This window comes from Cuculus canorus, chromosome 14 (assembly GCF_017976375.1).
Source record: "Cuculus canorus isolate bCucCan1 chromosome 14, bCucCan1.pri, whole genome shotgun sequence".
Taxonomy (NCBI): domain Eukaryota; kingdom Metazoa; phylum Chordata; class Aves; order Cuculiformes; family Cuculidae; genus Cuculus; species Cuculus canorus.
Genome location: NC_071414.1, coordinates 11,264,004 through 11,283,696, shown reverse-complemented (window position 1 = coordinate 11,283,696; position 19,693 = coordinate 11,264,004). Strand labels below are relative to the sequence as shown.

The 19,693-nt window shown below is 56.4% G+C and overlaps 4 protein-coding genes across 9 annotated transcripts in view; 2 read left to right on the top strand and 2 right to left on the bottom strand.

Moving 5' to 3' along the window:
* Window positions 1-8,861, top strand: part of NSD1 (nuclear receptor binding SET domain protein 1) — a 60,504-nt gene extending 51,643 nt beyond the window's left edge. For 3 of the 4 annotated variants that reach the window (XM_054079866.1, XM_054079865.1, XM_054079864.1), the window contains one exon: window positions 3,410-8,861. In XM_054079866.1, coding sequence (XP_053935841.1) covers window positions 3,410-5,721 — 2,312 coding nt within the window. In that variant the 3' untranslated portion in view covers window positions 5,722-8,861. The remainder of the gene's footprint in view (window positions 1-3,409) is intronic. The other variant, XM_054079867.1, reaches the window with a different exon arrangement.
* A 3,455-nt stretch (window positions 8,862-12,316) lies between these two features.
* RAB24 (RAB24, member RAS oncogene family) lies at window positions 12,317-15,358 on the bottom strand. The gene is made up of 8 exons (XM_054079868.1): window positions 15,155-15,358; window positions 14,395-14,463; window positions 14,211-14,289; window positions 14,005-14,072; window positions 13,800-13,899; window positions 13,375-13,425; window positions 13,212-13,274; window positions 12,317-12,777 (listed from the first exon to the last, which is right to left on the bottom strand). The coding sequence occupies exons 1-8, from the start codon at window positions 15,269-15,271 to the stop codon at window positions 12,713-12,715; spliced, it is 612 nt and encodes a 203-aa protein (XP_053935843.1). The 5' UTR covers window positions 15,272-15,358; the 3' UTR covers window positions 12,317-12,712.
* A 152-nt stretch (window positions 15,359-15,510) lies between these two features.
* Window positions 15,511-17,836, top strand: PRELID1 (PRELI domain containing 1). The gene is made up of 5 exons (XM_054079972.1): window positions 15,511-15,753; window positions 16,397-16,622; window positions 16,700-16,813; window positions 17,060-17,138; window positions 17,552-17,836. The coding sequence occupies exons 1-5, from the start codon at window positions 15,662-15,664 to the stop codon at window positions 17,686-17,688; spliced, it is 648 nt and encodes a 215-aa protein (XP_053935947.1). The 5' UTR covers window positions 15,511-15,661; the 3' UTR covers window positions 17,689-17,836.
* Window positions 17,837-17,972: 136 nt separating this feature from the next.
* On the bottom strand, window positions 17,973-19,589 carry MXD3 (MAX dimerization protein 3). 3 transcript variants are annotated; one of them, XM_054079970.1, is made up of 5 exons: window positions 19,159-19,589; window positions 19,057-19,086; window positions 18,864-18,978; window positions 18,595-18,760; window positions 17,973-18,519 (listed from the first exon to the last, which is right to left on the bottom strand). In XM_054079970.1, exons 1-5 carry the CDS (start codon window positions 19,317-19,319, stop codon window positions 18,410-18,412), a joined length of 582 nt encoding a protein of 193 aa, XP_053935945.1. In that variant the 5' UTR covers window positions 19,320-19,589; the 3' UTR covers window positions 17,973-18,409. The 3 variants fall into 3 exon arrangements, with proteins under 3 accessions (XP_053935945.1, XP_053935944.1, XP_053935946.1); XM_054079969.1 differs by having other exon boundaries at window positions 18,864-19,086; XM_054079971.1 differs by lacking the exon at window positions 19,057-19,086 and having other exon boundaries at window positions 19,159-19,583.
* Between the last annotated feature and the right edge of the window lie 104 nt (window positions 19,590-19,693).

Here is a 19,693-nt window from a genome sequence, read left to right as displayed (position 1 = left end):
ATATTTAAGTTGCATTTTAAGGTCTTCAAGGAGCTGGTTGAGGGGAGTGTTTCATCTGTTGTTTCAGTTTGTCTAAATTGTTAAAAGAGTTCCTGGAACCTTTAATGAGCATTCAGGTTTAACCAGTGCTCAGAAAGGGAAAAAGTCTTGGTAGGCCAGTTAGCCCGATGTCTGCCAGACCAGGAGAATGGAAAAGCTGATACAGGATCAAATGCCTGAAGAATTAAACGATAAGGATATCCACAATGCTAATTACAAGAGTTTAGGTAGAATTATTTATCAAACCTAATTTAGGGGGTTTTGCTAAGATAATAAATACGGTTAATAAAAGCAATTATATTGAAGTAATTTGTTTAGGGGGCTGCAAATCTTTTGATTTAATACTGTCAGCATTGTCTTAATTAGAATTTCTCTGGGCAGCTCTGCAGAGTATTTTCTGAACACATATGGAGGCTGGCTAAAAAGTGTGGATGGAACCAGGTGGTCTCTGAAAGTAATTGCTAGAAGAGTCACTGTGACAGAGTGTTTCTGTCAGCACTCCGCGAAGAGCCAGAATGGGGCATTCAGCACCTTAAGCTGTACCTTGGCAGGTGTAGAACGGCTTGTATCGTATTTTGTAGATAGCAGAAATGTGTGCATATGTTAAGTTTTAGGGAGAATAGGGCATTAATACAGAAGACCTTGGATTGTTCGTTGGACAAATGCTGTAACAGAGCCATGTGAAAGTTTGTTGGTACACAGGGCATTCCTATAGAAACACTATCATTCAGGGTGGCTGAGTCCTAAATATCACCTCTCTATGCATTTTTATGTGCTAAGACAGGGCGCTGTAACATCCTGGCAGATTTTCCCATGCTTTAAAGTCTCCAATAAAGAAGAATCCAGCATTCAGCCTGATATGAAAAGACAAAGAGCCTCCAATACTTGCTTTTTTACACACTGAGAGACTGGTATCTCCTTAGTCCTGGCTTAAACAAACACAGCCTCTTTTTGCAGCTCTTTTTTCTAAAAGTTTTTGTTCTTGGTCTGCTCTGGACTGTCCCACTTGTCTACACATTTTTAAAACTGTGTCGCTAACGAGAATGCTCTAGCAGTACTGCAGCTGCAGCCTCGCTAATACCCACAGAACGGAATATTTGTATTTCATGTTCTATGTAAAATTTCTCAGGAAATGAGGTTTGACTTGTTTTGCAAAAATAACTTCCATATTTGTATGATGTTTGTGACTGCTTTCTCATCCATGAGTCCTCAGCTTGATCCTTTCCACATATTTATTTTGTTTCTCCTGTAGTCCTGCTTTGCACTTGTTTTTAATTGGCTGCACCTTTTTGGTGCAAGAGCGTCTGTCCAGTTTTAATTCTGAGCCTGCCTAACTAGATTTTTTGCAGTTCCTCACAGCCTTGTTGTTATCTACTCATTTCTGTAAGTGTATTTGCTGTTCTGCTTCCAGAAATTTAAATTAAAATACAGTCTAAAATAGACTCGAAGGATGTCATTGGAAACGCCTCCTCAGTTTGCCAGAAGACCATTAGTAGCTGTTTTTTTGAGAATGATTTTCAGCCAGTTGTAGCCATTTTACTGTTTTTGCATGTAGGCTGCTGTTTTCATAGCCTGCTCCTTTGGGCATCGTACAGGACATGAAAGGTTCAGCACTTTTTGCTTCAAATGTTTCTTCTGCCATGGGCATTGCTGTCGAGTAATTGCAATTTCCTGCTTGTTTGCACGCTACTAATTGTGTGATCTTACTTCGGAGAGCTCATCTGCTCCGGCCTGTCTCTGGAGAGGCTCCTTATTCATTAGGTCTTTTATCCTGTCAAAGACCATTAGAGGGGTTTGATAGGATTTGTCCTTCCTGCAACACACTGACAGGTTTTGACTGATTTAATTTTCCATCCATACAGATGACCCCTATAATAGCAGTCCCAGAGTCTTTCCAGTGGCCAGAGTGAGTGCTGAGCGTGGCTCTCTGGGTTCCGGTGGTGTTGGGGGCGAGCAGCAATGGCGTCAGCTGCAGCACCGCATGCCTGGAAGGAGGAAAAACACATGTAGTGTTTAACTTCCTTGCTCTGAAAATGCTGCTGAAAAACTGGAGAAAAAGCAGAAAAGCAGTGTTTCATTTTGAGACCAGAACAGAAATCTTGGACTGACTTCAAAGGAGGGGAAACACATGCTACATTTTGTCTTCAGCCCAGGGGAAAAGCAATGTGAGAGAGGGGAGCAGAAAGCTGATACTGCACAAGTGCATTGAGAAATGGCCACAGCTGCTCAGCGCTGCGCTGCAGTCATGCTCTCTTCCAGTCTCCTTGGAAAAGAGCTGGTAGCCAAAGCCACAGACGCGTGGGCTTTGTTCAGGGAGGCTGGGAAGTGTTTTGGTCAGGCTGGTGTCCTTCCGTCATTGCTTGCACTCTGAGCACAGGCTGGCCTGTGGCTCTTGCGCAAGGACAGCTCTGCAAGGAGCTGCTCTTTGCAGCAGAGCAGGGAGCAGGGGAGGCCGGGGGGCACGGGATGTTGGGGTGAGCGTGGAGACAGGAGGCATATTTGGAAACACAGCCGTGCTGGTCCAACAAGCGGGAGGTCAGGGACTTGGTGTCCCGCACCCTGGGTGCAAATGGTCTCACTATTCCTGGTGTCTATGCACTGCTGAGAAGCGTTTTGATAATGGTGGCAGTAGACTTGGCTGAAGGAGCAGGAGGCTGAACCAGTGAGGTCATCTACCACTAAAAAAAAATAACAGTCTTGAGTTGTAATGTTTTTGGGTTTTTTTACCTCTGTGATGATGCTGATACTAAAGGAGAATAGATTCAGCACAGACTCAGCTCCTCAGGGGGCAGCTTGGCTTTGTGATAAGCAGTATTTTTATCATGGCCATAAACAGGGGTTAAGGAAGATGCCTTTGTATACACAGACAATAGAAACTTACTCCCATGTGATCACTGCCCTCTCACTTCTTCTTTCTGATAAACAGGAAGGGATGTTTTTGGCCCAGAATTAGCAAAGGCTTAGATAAACCTGAAGCGTCTACTTAAGGAGCCCATTGGGTGATTATACACAGCTATCACTGTTGTTTGTGGAAATGAAAGCCACTTAGATGTGTGGAGGTGTCTGATCTCCTCTAGGCACCCATATCAGTTAGCCTCATGCTGGAGCAAAAGGGGCTTTTGGTCGGATGTGATGTGGGTTGCGTTTATCATGATTTATCATTTCCCTTGTTGCTTCCAAAAATGCGGGTTCCTCTTAGCTGCCTGTCAAGCCTGGGAGCTATGGCAGAAATTGAGAAGGACACATAGAGTTATATGGGGGCATTTCAGAGCTGTTCCCATTCCCCCTTGAACACCCTTTGCGGCAGGCCTAGTCTCTTGCCTTTGTAGCACTCCTAAGGTATGTGTTCTTTCCTGTGTCTGTGCTGCAGGAAAATGGGAGTGCCCATGGCATCAGTGTGATATGTGTGGTAAGGAAGCGGCTTCCTTCTGTGAGATGTGCCCCAAGTCCTTCTGCAAGCAGCACCGGGAAGGCATGCTCTTCATCTCCAAGCTGGATGGACGTTTATGCTGCACAGAGCACGATCCCTGTGGGCCTAACCCTCTGGAGCCGGGAGAAATTCGTGAGTATGCGCCTCCCATAGAAGCCCTGGCTAACGATGAGGACACCCAGCCACCAGAACAGCCGCCTGCAGACACAGACCTGAGTGTTCAGCCTCTGGAGAGCCTACCTCAGTCTGTGGCCCTCAGACTGCAGTCACCAGAAAAGCCTCCCACTACTGTGGCGCTGAGGCTGCCACCGTCAGACAAGCCCCCTACCACCCTTGCCCTGAGGCTGGAGCCATCAAACAAGCCCCCTACCACCCTGGCCCTCAGGCTGCCTCCACCAGACAAACCGCCCGCTGCCCTGGCACTCAGACTGCCACCATCAAATAAACCCCCCACCACCTTGTCACTGAGGCTGAAGCCATCCAGCAACCCCCCCACCACCCTCTCACTCCGGCTGCAGCCTTCGGACAAACCTCCCACCACCCTGTCGCTCCGCCTGCAGCCATCAGACAAACCCCAGGCTGCCTTGTCCCTACGGCTGCAGTCAGAGAAACAGCCCATCATTGTAGCGCTGAGGCCGCAGCAGCCCGACAGGCCTCCCAGCAACGAGGTGCTGTGGCCACTGGATGAGTCCTCCAGTGATGCCTCGCAGCCTCACCTGCCGAGCAAATCTCCGGGAACTCTGCAGTTGTCAGATGAGTCGCTTGTTACTGCGGGTGCCCTGCAGCTCCAGCTGTCGGACGAGCCTTCTGCCGCCCCCGGGGTTTTGGGGTTATCGGACAATTCTCTCATTGACACTAGGACCCAGCAACCTGAGCTGCTGGATGAGTTCCCGACGGAATGCCTGCCTCCTCAACTGTCAGAGAGACTTCTCGTAACAGCAGGGACCCTGCAGCCCCAGCTGGTGGATGAGCCTCCTGCAGACAACCAGCCTCAGCCATTGGACAAAGCTTCTGCCCAGAGTCCACAGCTTCGGTCTGTGGAAAAGGCTCCCAGCAATGTGGTACCACAGATCCCAGCATCAGAAATGGCTCTGGGCCCTGGGGTGCTGTGGCCTCTACCTGTCGAAAAAGTCCCTGGCTCCACGGTCCCACGGATCCTGCTCTCGGAGAAGGCTGCTGAACCAGCTGTGTCACGGCCCCTGCCTCCAGATAAGGCTTCCTTCTCTGGGGCAGTGCAGGTCCCAGCTGCAGAGAAGGCCCCCAGCTCTGGGACACCCCGTCCTCTGCCTCCAGAGAAGGCTCCTGCCTCGGGTATGCTGCGGATCCTGCCCACAGAGAAGGCTTCCAGCGTAGGGGCGCTGCGGCCCCTGCCTCCGGAGAAGGCCCCTGGCTCCTGGTCACCACACGTGAGTGGCTCAGGGGCCCTGCGGATCCCACTCATGCAGAAGGCGCTCACCCCTGGGGTGCTGCGGCCCTTGCCTCCAGAGAAGGCTGCTGACTCAGGAGCCCTGCGGGTCCTGCCTCTGGAGAAGGCTCTTGGCTCCGGGGCAGCCCGATCTCTGCTCTTGGAGAGGCCTCTCACTGTTACAGCGCCGTGGCCTCAAGCATCGGACAAGCTGGCTGCTGCTGTAGCTCCTCGGCCTCAAGCCTTGGAGAAGCCTCCGGCTGCGTCGGCTCCAAGGCTATTGTTGTCAGAGAAGGCATTGCGGCCCGTTGACCAGAACGCTCAGCCAAAGGAGAGAGCAGCCCTGGCCATGGAGCTGAGTCCCCAGCAGAAAGAGAGGACCATGTTAGCTGGCGAGCAAATCTCTTGGTCTGCTGGGAAGGCGGTGACACATGTCGGACAGGTACCTTGGCCTACGGAGAAACTACAGACACATGAGCAAACCCACTGGCCCACTGCAAAAGCCCTGGCAGCTACAGAGCAGTCTCCCCGGACAGCAGAGAAACTACCAGAGCCAACCCTTCAGCCCAGCTGGGAAGTGGCCTCAGCGCCCACAGAGCAAACCCCTTGGACATCGGAGAGATTGCGTGCGTTCGAGCAGACCCCTCGGCCGGCCAGGGAAGCGCCAGCACCCCCGGAGCAGATGCAGTGGCTTGTCACAAACATACAGACAATTGACCAGATTTCTTGGCTGAGCGGAAAAGCACAGACTCCTCGGGGGCAGGACCCTTTGCCTGAACAAAACACAGCGCTAGCCCGTACCCAGGATTCTGTCTGTCGTGAGTTGGCTGACTCAGAGCCAAAGTGAGGTCGGTGAATATGGGAGGCAGGTTTCAGTCTTTTAATGTTTAGGGAGGGGGAATCTTTGTTTTGGTTTTTTTATTCACTTCCCTGAGCCCAGGCCCTAACCCATGCACATCCCATCCATATTCTCTCGTGACATGAGCAAGGACATTCACTTAAGTCTGAGTGTGGCCCAGTCGAAGGGAGAGAGCATCTGTGACCTTTTCCTCTTCCTTTTACAAATGGTAAAGCTGAAATAAAGAGTCCACTCTGGGTAAAAATCTCCAGTTCCATTGAAATGGTCACATTGCTAATCCAGTGTGTTTGATCTCCAGGTCTGATTCCTAGAGAGGTTCCAAGGTACAGCCAGGGGCCTCACTCTTGTTTCTGTGTTTAGAGGAAGCAGATCAGCCAGGCTGCCCTGGAACTAGAGATGTTTCAGGGATCAGGCAGCAAGCAGTCAGATGCACGCCCTTGCCGGGCTCTGTGGAAGCAGGGAACAGGTTTGTCTGTTGTCTGCCGAGGTCTCTGTCTGTGCAGGGTGTTGCTGTGTGACGTTCGTCCATACGTTCGCTGGGACGTGCTGCGTGTATGGTTCACTGAAGGACAGCTAATCGTCTCCAGCTGAGCTGGGAGAACAGCCCGCTGCACTTGCTCAGTGCAGTTTTCTCCAGCAACAGGCAATATCCATTTAGGCTCCTTTCTACAGAGCTGCAACTGGCCAGGCCCAAGAAGCAGGGAATCTGAAGGAGGTCAGGGAAAAGGAGAGATCTCGGAAGAAGCCATCTGGCAGATTTTTCATTCTTGTGTCGTAATCCTTGAGCACAGGACACGCAGAGGGTTTCCTGCACTTGAAAACGTTGTGACCTATAAAGCAGCAATAGCAGAGCAGGGCAGAGTGGATTTCCCGAAGGTGCTGAGCACCACCCTGGCAGGGTGGTGGTGTCCTCTTTCCAATTTCCATCCAGTCTCTTCTTGATTTCTGTTGTTACCTTGAGCCAGCAGATTGAGCAGTCTTTTCTCCCCTTGCCTCAGACCTGTGTGCGTCATACCTTGGGTTCCCAGCAGCAGGACACGCAGCCAAGCTGTGAGTGAAGCCTGTACCGTTTGCTGCGCAGCACAAAGGCAAGGGTGCTGTAGCTGTACCAGGACCCATCTCGACTCCTTCCTCTTCGTAGCGTCTAGCTTAACTCTTGTGCAACCAAAGGAGACTTGAATTAACTGGACTGTGTTGGTGTGCGTGCGTGTGTGCGCGTGCGTGTGTGCGTGCGTGCGTGTGTCCTTCCAACTGAATAGTAGTTCTCACACTGGAACACGGTGGGCTCCAGCAGCTGGCTGGCTTTCCTTCTTTGCTCTTCTCCCTTTTCCAGTGAAGAAGGTGTTAAGTACCTGGTGATGGTCAGGCTGTGTACAGGCCTGCTGAAAGCAGTTTACTGAAGCAATGAGGCAGAAGTTTGCTTGGCCATGGTACTCCCAGGGCAAGTGATAGATTCCCAGGGACCTGCAGAGTGGTGTCTTGTGACTGCTGGCACCCTCGCAGGAAGGAGGATGGTTGTCCCTGGGCAGTGCTGCCCGGGCTGGAAGGGGTTGGTATCCTGCCAAGGAAGCGCTGCTGACCAGCACACTTTCCTCCTCTCACAACTCGTTACCTCTGTGGTTTGCCTGATCTCTGTTGATCCAGATGCCGCAGTCTTGGATCTCCGTACCCACCACCGGACCCTTGCGCACCTCCAGTGTTTCCTTCTCCTTCCATGCAGATCCGCAGGCCCCTCCCTGGTAAAGGAATCGTTCAGCTTCAGGCTGACCCTGTCCCGCTGATGTGGGAGCAGGTCATTGTTCCCACTGGCTTGCAGGTGCTTGCTGCTCCTAGAGCAGACGGTCCTGAGCTTTGCGGTTTTCTGTGAAGGGAGACAGACACTTGTACTGAGACTAATCCCGATCCATTCTCCTTCCCTGATCTACACACCCTGAGACAACGCCTTGCTGTCAAGTCTGGGTGTGCTAGGCACGAGGGGACGTTTCCAGTGCTGTGGTGCATCTCTTCTCTAGTCCAAATCATTTCAGATCCTTTGTAGAATAGCTAGCGACTCAAAAAGCTTTACAGCTGGTGGAAACTTACTGTTTAGTGTTGTTTTTTTTCTGGGAAGACTGGCAAGTCAGTTCCTGCTTGCTGCTGAAACTGGGGAAATGCAAGCAGCTTGTGTTTCTGCGTGACTCCTGCACAAAGGGAATCGGGACAACTCCTCAGAGCCATTGAGAGAGAAGATAATCTAAGGGCATTCATTAACTTTTTTTAAGCAAGATAAAAAAGAATGATAATGAGGTTCATTATATTCAGTATTTATCATGTGTGCAAAGGAAAATAAATCGTGAATTTACCTTTATAGACCTTCCCATGAGCTGGACATAGTCATGTAGATTGCATAAGTAGGGTTCCCTCCATGCCAGCCACCCGGCCAGCTGCAGCTGTGTAACCAGAAAGGTCCCTGCCCTGCTCTGCCCACCTCCGCTTCGCTTTGTCACGTGTGAACTAGTTACTTGTCTCATGAAAAATAAACTGTGAATATTTTTGGTGCAGGCTTTTTTAAATCTGTAAAATGGAGAAGTTCTCAGTGAATTCTCATTAAGTGCAGGTTTGAAAAAAATCACTTCTGTAGATCATGTGCTCACATAATGAGGTGAGGTTGACGGCAGCAGCCTTTCACACCGCAAGCTTCACTCAAAAGCTTGTTTAGAACAGTGAACGTGGATTGAACAATTGCATGGCATTTCAATCCTACAGCCTTATTCCTTGCATCTGACCGTACCCCACCTCTCTTCTCATCTCCCTTCATGTTTTTTCCACAAGGATCCAGGTTTCTGACTTTCCTACTTTCCAGCTACGTGGTGGGAAGTTGCCTTCAGTGTATCTAGGAGGCTGCTCAGTAAAGCTGGTGTTTGGAGGTGCCGTTGAAGGAGAAAGCCAGCAAGCTGCTCTTCCCTCCTGCCACGCTGAGCCCCTGGGTGACCCTCTGTCACATCAGGAGGGCTTTTCAGACATACGTGGGGCGTGGAGAGGGAATAGTGGTGCTGTTAGGAATGGTGGGCTGTACTGGGTCACCTCAGCGAGGCTGGCAAGGCCTGCCCAGGTGTGGAGATGTGGAGATGGTTCCTGGCAGCCCTGCCCAGCCTGCCTTCGTGCACAATGGGAAATGGATCTGAGCAACACAACCCTCCCCAAGGAAGGATGTACGGGCTTGAGGATACTCTGGCTGTTGGTGGCAGCTGGTGGTGCTGCCTTGAAGGAGGAGAGAGAGATGTCTGTACCAGCATAGTTGGGTTCAGTTTCTGCAGTTTGTTGCTGCCTTCAGAATTCAGCGGGTTTGAATCACGTGGGTGTTTTAGTGCCGAGGAAAGCAGCAGGTAGCACATACCTGGCAGAGCACTGCTGCTGGGGAGAGGCTGCTGCAGCCTCCCGAAGCACTTGTCCTGGGCTGGAGCTGCCTGAGGAGCAGGGCCACCTTCGCTCTGTCTGAAGCCACAGTCACCTGGACACTGACAGTCTGGTCACATGAGCAAGAGGTGACTCTTGCATTGATTCACTGTTGTGGAGAGTTGTACAAGCAGGATCGAGGATCTCATCCTTTCTGCTCAGAGCTGTGTCTCTTTCCCTGCTGTCCCAGGGAAACATATGGGAACTTCTTGGTGTCGTGAGTCCACTGCCACTTGCAGGAATGGCTCCCCCTTTCCTGTTCTGAGGGGTTGAAGGTTTTGCTCCCATACAAATGTTTTACTGGTCAACATCCTTGCCAGCAGGAGGACCTGGTTGTCCTTGCTCAGAGCTGTGGCCTCTGTCCCATGGTAGGACCCCATGGACCCACTTCGGTGGTGGATTTCTTTGGCAGCAGCAGAGTCCCAGCTGGCCTTGGGGCGATGGAGGAGCTCTGGTGAGGGGTAACAGCATGAACAGGGGCCAGGCATTGTAGAAGGGTTGCAGATGAGGTGCTGCAGGCCTGCGGGCCGCAGGGCCTGGAGGGGAGTGGGGACTGGCCACCATCCCTTGTGCCTCATCGCATCTGCACCAACTCTTGCTGGGCTGGCACCTGCTGTTAGCCAGGGCTGTGAGGAATCTAGCAGGGAAGTGACCACTGTTTGGGATAATCCCTACTGCACATCTTTGGAGACTGACTAGCTCGTGGTAGCTTGCTTTTATTGCTGTTCTCAAGTTGAAACTTTTCCTATTTAACAAAAAAAAACCCCCACAAGAACCAGATTCACTTCCATGCACAAAGTATCCAGGTGGTACTGTAGGAGCACACGATGTAATTCAGGGCTAAACCCCCCACAGGCACAGGCTTCACTTTAAAAGGGTGGCTGTTAAAATTCAAATGAGAGAGATGGTTGAATCTGAAAGACAGTAACATTCTAAGGTGAGATGGTGCAGATTTAGCGGGTGCTGGAAGAGCTTCAGCTCAGTTTCAAAGAAAAAGAAGAAATAAAAAGCAGCCTTAATCCTGATGCATCTTGGCAGCGCTTTAACCCGAGCACACTGTGAATGTGCGCTGCTCCTGCCTGGATGCCACAGCCAGCGTGAGGGGAGTTTGTTTGAGAAACCTCAGACCTTCAACACCTTCTGTTTATTTTTAATTTCAGCCTTAACTCCTGATTTTGCTTGGTGTTCAGAATAGCCGTAATTGTAACCTGCTTGTAATGTGCTTTGCCCTAAATTACTGATGAGGCTTTTGGTCTTTGCCAGGCAGTGAGTGTTAAAGCAAAGTGGCAAACTGTGCAGCTACTCTAGAGGGGCCAGCGAGGGCTTATGCTGTGTTTGATTGCCTGGGCTTCGTCTGCGCTAATTATTCCCCTGTGATAGTGATAATGCCAGCAACAGCATTTGCAGCCGAGGCTGTGCCTCTTGCAGCACAGGCTGATGGGTGCTTGGGGCTCCAGCGGCTGGGAGGTGGGATGCTGGAGCTTTGAGACCACTCTGCCACTTGCCTGGCTTCAGCTGGAGTCTTGCCTGTGGGATGACAGCACTCGTGCTTAGCAGGAGGTGGGAAAAGGCGAGATTTCTGCTCCAGGTCCTCCAAAAGCGATGTAAGGCAAGTCCGGTGCAGGGGGACAGCACAGATGAGCGCGGGCTAGCGAGTGGCGGTGATGGACAGTCCCTACAGCACTGAATCTACCTCCTAGGGAAATCTGAGAAATGGGTGTTGCTAAGTCCTGTTTCAAGGTAAAGTTTTAATCAGTTTGCCCTTGGCGAAGCTCTTGGGCTATTGTGGTGCTATTGTAAACCGTTTGGCAGCTTAGCACAGTAGGGCTGAACTCACAGCTCCTCGCCCACGGGCCGGAGGTTTCTTTACCAGCTGAATCCCATCCACCGATATCTGGGGCTGGCCTTCAGCACATGTGATGGAAATGAGAGGCGTGACTTGGTTCCTTTGATTTATGATGGTTTTGAGACTCAAACCAGCGTGCCAGTGGGTCCCAGGGGCGTAGGGAGTGCGTGGAGCCACAAGAAGCCAGGCAGGCGTCCGCTAACTGCATGTTCTTTGTGTCCGTTTGGTACTGAGCTGGTTTCAGTTTTTGGTTTGTTTTCTTTCTGTTGTTGACTTCAAGGAACTGGGGTTTGTGTATTATTTTTAGACACTGGGAACTTGTTAAAAGGAAAATTAGCAGCACCGAGAGGCTCGAGGTGGAGCGTGGAGCCGAAGGTGGCCCCGGCCCGTGCAGGGTTGGTGCGGGCAGGCAGGGCACAGGCGGAGAAGCCTTTTGGCAGCAGCGCTCCCGGCCCTGCTTAACTGCAGTGCTGAGTTCTCTGTCCTGCCAGCCTCTGAGACACCGAATGGGTTGGGTACTGCGCCTGGCTTCGACTGTCCCCTGCCACTCTCCGGCTGGGGTCTGGGCTGCCAGCTAGGCTGGCGGTCTCAGGGAGGGTGGCCCTGGCTGCCTGGGGATGGGGTGCAGGGACACGTGTGGCACCCGTGGCAGCAGCATAAGTTGCGCTGCAGCTGTCAACAGGAGGTTTACACAGAGAGGTGGGGAGAAGCCTTGGCGTGAGCAGCCCCACGTTGCCTTCCTCCCCACTAGCATCTGCTGCCTGTGGAGGGGTCACCCGCAGGGTGTCATCCTGCAGGCTTGGCTGGAGGGAAACTAGGTGGGGGTCAGGGTGCCCAGCTGGAACTGCAGGTGGGCACCAGGGTGAGCACTGCAAGGGCACACGGGTGCTTAGCCCTCACTGGGGCTCATCTGTCAGTTCTAAGCACGGATGCCAGAGCAGGTGAGAGAAACCTACATATTTCCAGCATGTATATTATTTTTAGAAGAGGGAGAGGGGAGAGTCTTGGACCATTGATTACTTTCATTTTGCTCCCCTTAGACTGTTGGCTGTGTATGTGAAACTTATAATGAAAAGAGGGTTGCCCTGCCCAGGTGCTCCCAGAACATGTACTGTAATTCTTTGTATATAGAAGAAAAATTACTGTAAAGTAAAGTTTAACTTTACTCTCGATGTCCTCTTGTGGTTTGTCTTGCCGAGCAGAGGGGTGCAGGGGAGCCGGGCTGTACCCAGGCACCTGGGACAGGGACAGGGACAGGAGAGCCCGATGTCCCTGCGGCAGTGGTGCAGGCAGGGGGACAGCTCAGACCATATCGCGTTTTATTTACATTGTACACCTCGAGAGAAGACACTCAAACAAATCTGCGAAGAATCATCAGGCAGCATCTCCAAGAGAATAAGTTAATGGCTGCAGCTGCACCACAGCAGGGACTCAGGGAAGCAGCTCCCACAAACACTGGGGGACAGGGAGGTCCCCTGGGATGACAGCCCACGGCTCCTGGCACCACAGGAGGCTCCCAGTGCGGCACATCAGCCCCCTGCTGCTCCACATGCCAAGAGAAAGTCCACAGGGCTGCACACCACTGCGACGATGCCGACAGCACCCATACAGCTAAAACACAGCAGATAAAAAAACAGAGGAGTCCGGTGCGTAATGGCTGCCCGGCTGGCAGCAGCAGTTCCCTTTTGGCAGGAGGTCTCAGTGGTGGCAGCAGCTGTAGAAATAGGCACCGCTTCTCTGGCCCAGGTCAACGCCTTTCTCCTCTGGAAGAGAACAGGGGGGCTGGAGGCTGCTGGCACGTCCACACCACATGGAGCCCAAAAGGTGCTGTTTGCAGGCCCTGATGAGTCCCTTGGGCAGGGTTTGCCGTCCCGTGGCAAGGCAGCAAAGCTCACACCCACAGTGCAGAGCTGAGCACGCTTGGACAGGTCTGGTGCGGAGCTGAGCCCGTCATGCAGCTGGGCAGGGCTCCTGGCTGCCCCTTCGCCAAAGGCTACCCCAGACTGCCACAACTAGCTTGAGTGGGGACAGGAACACCACAACAGGGCCCAAGCTCTGTGGGACCCCCAGCATGGACTCGGGGAAGGTAGGGGTGAGGAAGGGCCCTGCCAGACCCCACAGCACTCGCCCCAAAGGGGAATGTGTGCCCGCTGCATGGGAGGGGCTGCCTGGGAAGGGACGGATCCTGCCTGCTCACCTGTCATCTCCTGGAAGGCGGTGAAGTGGACATAGTCCTCAGCCACCTTCTGGAACAGCTCATCTGAGGGAGAGCGGGCAGCATGGGTGCAGGCAGCCACGTGCTGGGCAGCACCCCCAGCCCTGCCCGAGTCGGGGCCCGGCCGGTGGCAGGCGGTACTCACCCACGCTCTGGCCTGTCTTGCTGGAGGTCTCAAAGAGCTCTGCCTTGATCTCTGAAACAAGGGCCTGGGTCAGCGCCTGCTATGGCAGCAGGATGTGGCCCCGTGGGCTCAGCGTCACCCCTGGCCCGGCTGCCAACAGCAAGCTGGCACAGCTCCGTGCTGCTGTTCCCGCATGCCTACTCCTGTTGGGACACACTGCCCACGGAGCACCCTGGCAGAGCCGGGCCTTACTGTGCAGGCAGCCCTGGTGCCTGGAGCCAATGGATCTGCTGCAGATCCTTGATATGGAAAGAGCCCCTCGCACCTCCTGGGCGCACGTGGATGTGGCGACTCCATCTGCCCTCACCCCCCACCCACTTGGTGCTGTGGGAGCCTGGGAAGGCCCAGCCTTGCCCAGCCGTGAGCATCCCGGTGCCTGGCCGTACCGTCAGCATAGTCCTGCACATCATGGAAGTCGACGCCCCGTTTCCTCCTGTCCTCCTCCAGCAGGTCACTCTTGGTGCCGCACAAGTAGATCCGGCAGCCCTGCGGCAGGCAGAGAGGTGGCAGGGATGTGCCCACAGTTCCGGCATGGGCTGCCTTCCCCTCCAGCGAGGCTCTGCAGCCCCGCGGTCCCCAGCCCGGCCGTACCTCCTCGCAGTTCTGTAGCTCGTTCACCCAGAACTTGGCCCGCTGGAAACTGCTGCTGTCGGTGAGATCTGGAGGACAGGGGGCAGGGTCAGGCCCTCCATCCTTGGCTGCAGCGCCTGACCCACCAGCACCACCCCAGCCTGGAGCCTCCATGACTGCCAGCTCCTTCCTCTTCGCGCGGTGCTGTGCCCTTACTGTGCCCTCACCGTAGCAGACGATGGCAGCCCGTGCCCCACGGTAGTAGATGCGGCTCATGGCCTCGTAGCGCTCCGAGCCAGCTGTGTCCTGAGGGGGGATAGGGAAGTTCAGCAGGTGGGGGGACTCGGGGTTCCCTGTGCCAAGGAGGGGACCAGGGACAGCCCCGGTGACTGGAACAGCCCCTGTGCTTACCCAGATCCCCAGGGTCACCGTCTGCTCCCCCACAGTCATCACCTTGGCCACGAAAGCAGCTCCGATTGTCTGGAAGGCAAGATGAAGCGGTAGGACTGGCCCGGGGACAAAGGGACACTGTTGCGAGGACACGGTGGGATCCTGCCCAGGCACGCGAGGGGATCGGGATGGGGATGTGGTGAGGATGTGGTGAGACCAGCCCAGGGACACAGGGAAAACAAGCCTGGGGACATGAGGGAACCCACCGGGGCACACTGGGACAAAGGTGCGGGAGGGATGCAGGAACAGGGGTGGGACACGATGCGACCATCCCGGGACACAAGCGGATGGGCCTACGGACATGGGAGAGCTGGGGGGATGAACACCCGGTGATGGGGACGGGACACGGCAGGGACAGGAGGAACCGTACCAGAGTGGGAAGGGGACATACGGGCACCGTCCCGGGGACACGAGGGGGTACGTGGGGGGAACCATTGCAGGGACCGGGGCAGACACGAGGGGACCATCCTGGGCACGGGGCGGGGGACACACACGGAGAACACGGCAGCGACACGAGGGGACGGACCCCGGAGGGATAAGGGGAGCCCCGTCCTGGGGGCGGGAACGGACCGTCCCGGGAGGACACGGCCGGGACCGGATCCGGGGACGCGGGTGGGGGTACAGGGGACACACAGCAAGGACGCGCGGGGCTGGACCCGAGGGCGCGGAGAAGGGCGCGGAGGGGGTCCCTCCTCTCCCGGTGCACGGCGCGGGCGCTCACGTTCTGGTAGGGCCCGGGGCGGAAGCGGCGGTGGGCGCAGCGCTCCACCAGGCTGCTCTTGCCCACCCCCTCCTGCCCCAGCAGCACCACCTTGGCATCTACCCGCCGCCCGCTCATCCTCGCCGCCGCCGCGGGGCGGGGCTGCGCGGGCGGGGCGGGCGCGGCGGAAGCGCGCGGTGCGCGGCGGAAGCGGGGGTGAGGGGGCGTGACCACACTGCGTAAGGGGGCGGGGTTACCGTGCATGAGGGGGCGTGGCCTAAGTGCGCGTGTGTGTCATGCGCGAGGGGGCGTGGTTAAAGTTCATAAGGGGCGGGGTCTAGTCGCATGTAAAGGAACGTGTTCAGAGCGCACGTACAGGGGCGAGGCCAAAGCAGAGCGGAAGTGTGGCCGGGTGAGGCGGAAGTGCGCGGCGGCGCGGGGGCGGTGGGCAGAGGCCGCATGGCGGCCGCCCAGCTGGCGAGGGCCGGAACGGGAGCGGCGGCGTGGGCCTGAGCGGCGGCGGCGCCCATGGGGAAGTACTGCGCCAGCCTGGCCGTCCTCAAGGGGCCCTGGGACCAGGTCTTCGCCGCCTTCTGGCAGCGCTACCCCAACCCCTACAGGTGCGCCGGGCCCCACCTCAGCGCCCCCCCTCCTAGCCCCACCTCAGGATCCCCCTGCTTCAAACCCCTCACTCCGTCCTCATCTATGCCCCTCGCCTCAGCGCGCCCCCACCTCCGCTCCCACACCATCCCCCGCCTCACATCCCCCCTCATTCCTCACCCCTCTATCCCTCATCCTCCCCAGCCCACTCCCCACTCGCCTCAAACCTCCCTCCGCTATTATCCCTTGCCTCAGGGTCTCACCCGTCCTCAGGGTCCTCGAGCTACAGAAGCCCCCCCTCAGCCCTCATTTCCCCCACCTCTTTCCACCTTGCGACCCCCCCACTCCCCCTTCCTCTGTCTCAGGGCCTTCCCCGTGGCCGTCACCTTCCCCGTCCTGCCTCTGGGCCTCCCCCAGCCCTCTCCCCACCACCACATCAGAGCCCACGCCCCCGCGACGAGTCCCTCTGCTTCCCTGTCCCCCACCCCGAGGCAGTGCCCCTAGTCTTCCTCAAGGCAGGGCCCTCCACTCTGCATCCCCAGCACAGTTCTCAGGGAGCATCTGGCTCTCACTGCCTAGATACCACAGCTCCTCCTCTCTCTCTCTCTAGTGCCTGGTGGTGCAGGCCCAGACCAAGACCTGATGTTGTCTTCCCCATTGTAGCAAACATGTCCTGACTGAAGATATCGTGCACCGGGAGGTGACGGCGGACCACAAGTTGCTCTCCCGGCGGCTCCTGACCAAGACCAACCGGATGCCCCGCTGGGCAGAGCGGTTCTTCCCAGCCAATGTCGCCCGCTCTGTCTACATCCTGGAGGACTCTATTGTGGACCCCAAGAACCGAACCATGACCACATTCACCTGGAACATCAACCACGTGCGTCTCATGGTAGGTGCCTATGGGCGAGCACGCAGGTGGGTGGCGAACACCAGGCAATGCCCACAGGTGGATTGTGCCTTGTGCAGGTGGTGGAGGAGCGCTGTGTATACCAGGTGAACCCAGAGAACAGCAACTGGACTGAGGTCAAGCGGGAAGCCTGGGTATCTTCCAGTCTGTTTGGCGTCTCGCGGGCCGTCCAGGTGAGCCTTCCTGTCTGCTCAAGCAGACTTCCCCCCAGTCCCTTCAGAGACATCTTAAAGCCTCCATTTTGCACTGCTGTAGCTCTTCCCTGTGCTGTTTTTTCCCCTGTCCCCTTGAGCTTTTGGAGCAGTCAGAAATACCACTGGTGGTGGGTATGAACCCACTAGATGTTTGGGACTGGTCAAGCTGAGGCTGTGTGTGAACAGGGAGCTGGGCTTCCATCTTCATAGACTCTTCTCTTGCAGGAGTTTGGTCTGGCCAGGTTCAAAAGCAACGTGACCAAGAGCACTAAGGGATTTGAGTACGTGCTAGCGAAAATGCAAGGTGAGCACCTGAGGGCAGGCTGGGTCTGCTGGGATGGATCCCTTGGAGTTACAGGTCACACTGGGAACGTTTCCAGTCCATGGGCAGGTCATGGCTTGAATTAATCCAACTGCGAAATCCTCATCCCTTGCCTTTGCCCCCATGTCTTGGCACAGCTGGCTGTTCCTGAGCAGAGCAGCCAAGCAGCACTTGCAGGGGTGGAGCTGCAGGCAGGAGAGGGGGTGTAACTCAGCAGTTCCCCTTCGTGAATTGCCCTGACGCACACAGGTCAGGAGCGCTGGGCAAGCCCAGCATGAGGAAATTGCTTTTATCCCAAGGTGACGGGGCTGGTTTAGCTTGCATTAGCCAGCACTCCTGCGTGGGGGGCAGGGTTGGGGCCTGCTGGGGCTGGGTTAACAACTTCCACATTACAGGAGAAGCTCCATCGAAAACACTGGTGGAGACGGCCAAGGAAGCAACCGAGAAAGCCAAGGAGACTGCTCTGGCTGCTACAGAGAAAGCCAAGGACCTGGCAAGCAAGGCAGCCACCAAGAAGAAGCAGTACGTATGAGGGGCCAGGCACAGGTGGGCACCAACTGCTGCAGAACACATAGGAGCCTCCTTAGATTTTATATTTTTAAACATACTGTACAAGTCTGACAATCAGCTGCTGTTGGACCCTTTCCAAGATGTAATTATCATTAAAGAATCTACTCCCACCTCTGACTTGCCTGGCTAGAGCAGAGCCCAGTGCTGCCTTCTGCTTTGTGGTTCCAGCCCACTGCTGGGAGTCTGGGCCTACAGGCAAAGACGCAGGCAGGGATTTCACCAAGTGCCTTTACTAGAATAGTGTTGGGTATGTACAAAACAACGGAGTGGCTGCAGGAGTATGAAAGCAGGTTCATTAGTGCGCTCATTTCCCCTTCCTGTTTCTCCAGGGCTGGCTGGGCCCCTCCTGTAGCTGTGTCTGCCAGGATTGATGCTGCCCAGCACCCACGGTGGGCAGCCCCGGCCCACAGCCTGTCTGTGGGTGTACAGGGGAGGCGAGAGGGTGTCTCTGTGACAGCCGGCCCCTCTTGTGGGAGCCACAGTGCCGTGCCAGCCCCATGCGCTCAGCGCTGTGTCCGATGCCGCTCAGCGGCTTGGTAGCAGGGGGGCCAAGCTGGGCACTTGCCCCTACCCATGGCCCCTTACCCCAGGCAGCCGTGATGAAGCCGGCAGAGGCTGTGTTTCTGGCAGCGGCAGGCAGGGAGGAGGCAGGCAGAGCAGTGCAGGGACGTCAGCGGGCGCTGTCATGATGTGGGGCCACAGGGGCTGGAGTAGCTGTGGTCCCTTCCGGTGCTGAAGCCAGGCAGCAGGTCCACGCCAAACACTGTGCCATCCACCTCTATCTCAGCATCCTCTGGGCACCAAGGAGAGGCCGAATCAGGCCCTTGTGGCCTCCTCTTCCGTGCCAACCCTCTCTCCCCTCACTCACCTCCCTCAGAGGGCTCCGAGAGCTGGGATGAGTCCAGGCTGTCTGCCCGCGCCCGTTCCCCGCTGCTGGGCGAGAGCAGCCGCTCCAGCCGCTGCTGCAGGCTCCGCTGTCGGTTACGCAGCTGGTCCTTGTCTCTCCGCGCTCTCAGCTCCTGCTCCTCTAGCCTCTGCGGGGATCCGGTGAGCCGTGAGTGGGGTCCCGAGCCGGATGCCCATCTCGGGGCCCTCTGTGCGTGTCCCAGAGCGGCACCGGGGCCGCATCCCCCTCACCTGGATGTGAAGCCGGGCGCGGCGCAGGAGGCTCAGTGTGGTGGGCCGGGCCGGCCCTGCTCCCGCCGGCACCTGCTGCTTCAGCCGCTCCAGGCAGCACCGGAGCCGGGCTCTCCTGGACGCGACACGGCCGTCAGCCCGGGCAGGGCACGGCCACTCCCGCCCCGCCGCTTCCCCCGCCGCGCCCCGGTACCTGTGCTTCTCCAGCGCGCTGTGCACCGACCTGCGGGGAGAGCCCCCCGGGTCAGCGCCGCCACCGCCGCCGGCCCCCGCCCGCCCCGGCCCCGCCGCTCACCTGACACCGCCCACGGCCCCGCGGGGCCTCCCGGGGCACGGCGAGGCATACCCGTGCTCGGCCTCTGCCAGCTCCGGTGGGCGGCGGGGCCCCGCGGGACCGCGCTCCCGCCGCTCCAGGAACTCGGCCGCCTGCAGCAGCACCTGGATGCTGGAGGCCATGGCGGCGGGCGGCGGCGGGCCCGGCCCCGATTGGGTGCCGCGGGCCCCGCGGCGGTGACGTCGCCGCGGCGGGGAAACAACTTCAGGCGGGAAAGCGAGTGCTTCAAATTTGAATCGGCGGGAGGAGACACGCCCACATTCGACGCCACGCCCGCCGCGCTGCCCCGCGGCCTCCTAGAGACCACGGTTCGCCTCTAGCCACGCCCCTGTATCTAGATCACGCCTCCCTTTGCGAGACCACGCCTTTTATAGACCTCGCCCATCAACAGGCAGCGGTCATCGTTAGCCACGCCCACCCAGCGCTACTCCCCGGTCTCCTCTAGAGTCCGTCAAGGCCACGCCCCCTTCACTTAGGCCACGCGCAGCTATAATAG

Coding starts and splice junctions, on each gene's coding strand:
- RAB24 (XM_054079868.1), bottom strand. CDS start 15,271: ATGAGCGGGCGGCGGGTAGATGCCAAGGTGGTGCTGCTGGGGCAGGAG. Junction 14,290..14,394: donor CGGTGACCCTGGGGATCTGG/GTAAGCACAGGG, acceptor ATCCCCCCTCAG/GACACAGCTGGCTCGGAGCG. Junction 14,073..14,210: donor GGCTGCCATCGTCTGCTACG/GTGAGGGCACAG, acceptor CCTGTCCTCCAG/ATCTCACCGACAGCAGCAGT.
- MXD3 (XM_054079969.1), bottom strand. CDS start 19,319: ATGGCCTCCAGCATCCAGGTGCTGCTGCAGGCGGCCGAGTTCCTGGAG. Junction 19,087..19,158: donor GGGGCCGTGGGCGGTGTCAG/GTGAGCGGCGGG, acceptor CTCTCCCCGCAG/GTCGGTGCACAGCGCGCTGG. Junction 18,520..18,594: donor CTCGGAGCCCTCTGAGGGAG/GTGAGTGAGGGG, acceptor CTTGGTGCCCAG/AGGATGCTGAGATAGAGGTG.
- PRELID1 (XM_054079972.1), top strand. CDS start 15,662: ATGGGGAAGTACTGCGCCAGCCTGGCCGTCCTCAAGGGGCCCTGGGAC. Junction 16,623..16,699: donor TCAACCACGTGCGTCTCATG/GTAGGTGCCTAT, acceptor TGCCTTGTGCAG/GTGGTGGAGGAGCGCTGTGT. Junction 17,139..17,551: donor CGTGCTAGCGAAAATGCAAG/GTGAGCACCTGA, acceptor TCCACATTACAG/GAGAAGCTCCATCGAAAACA.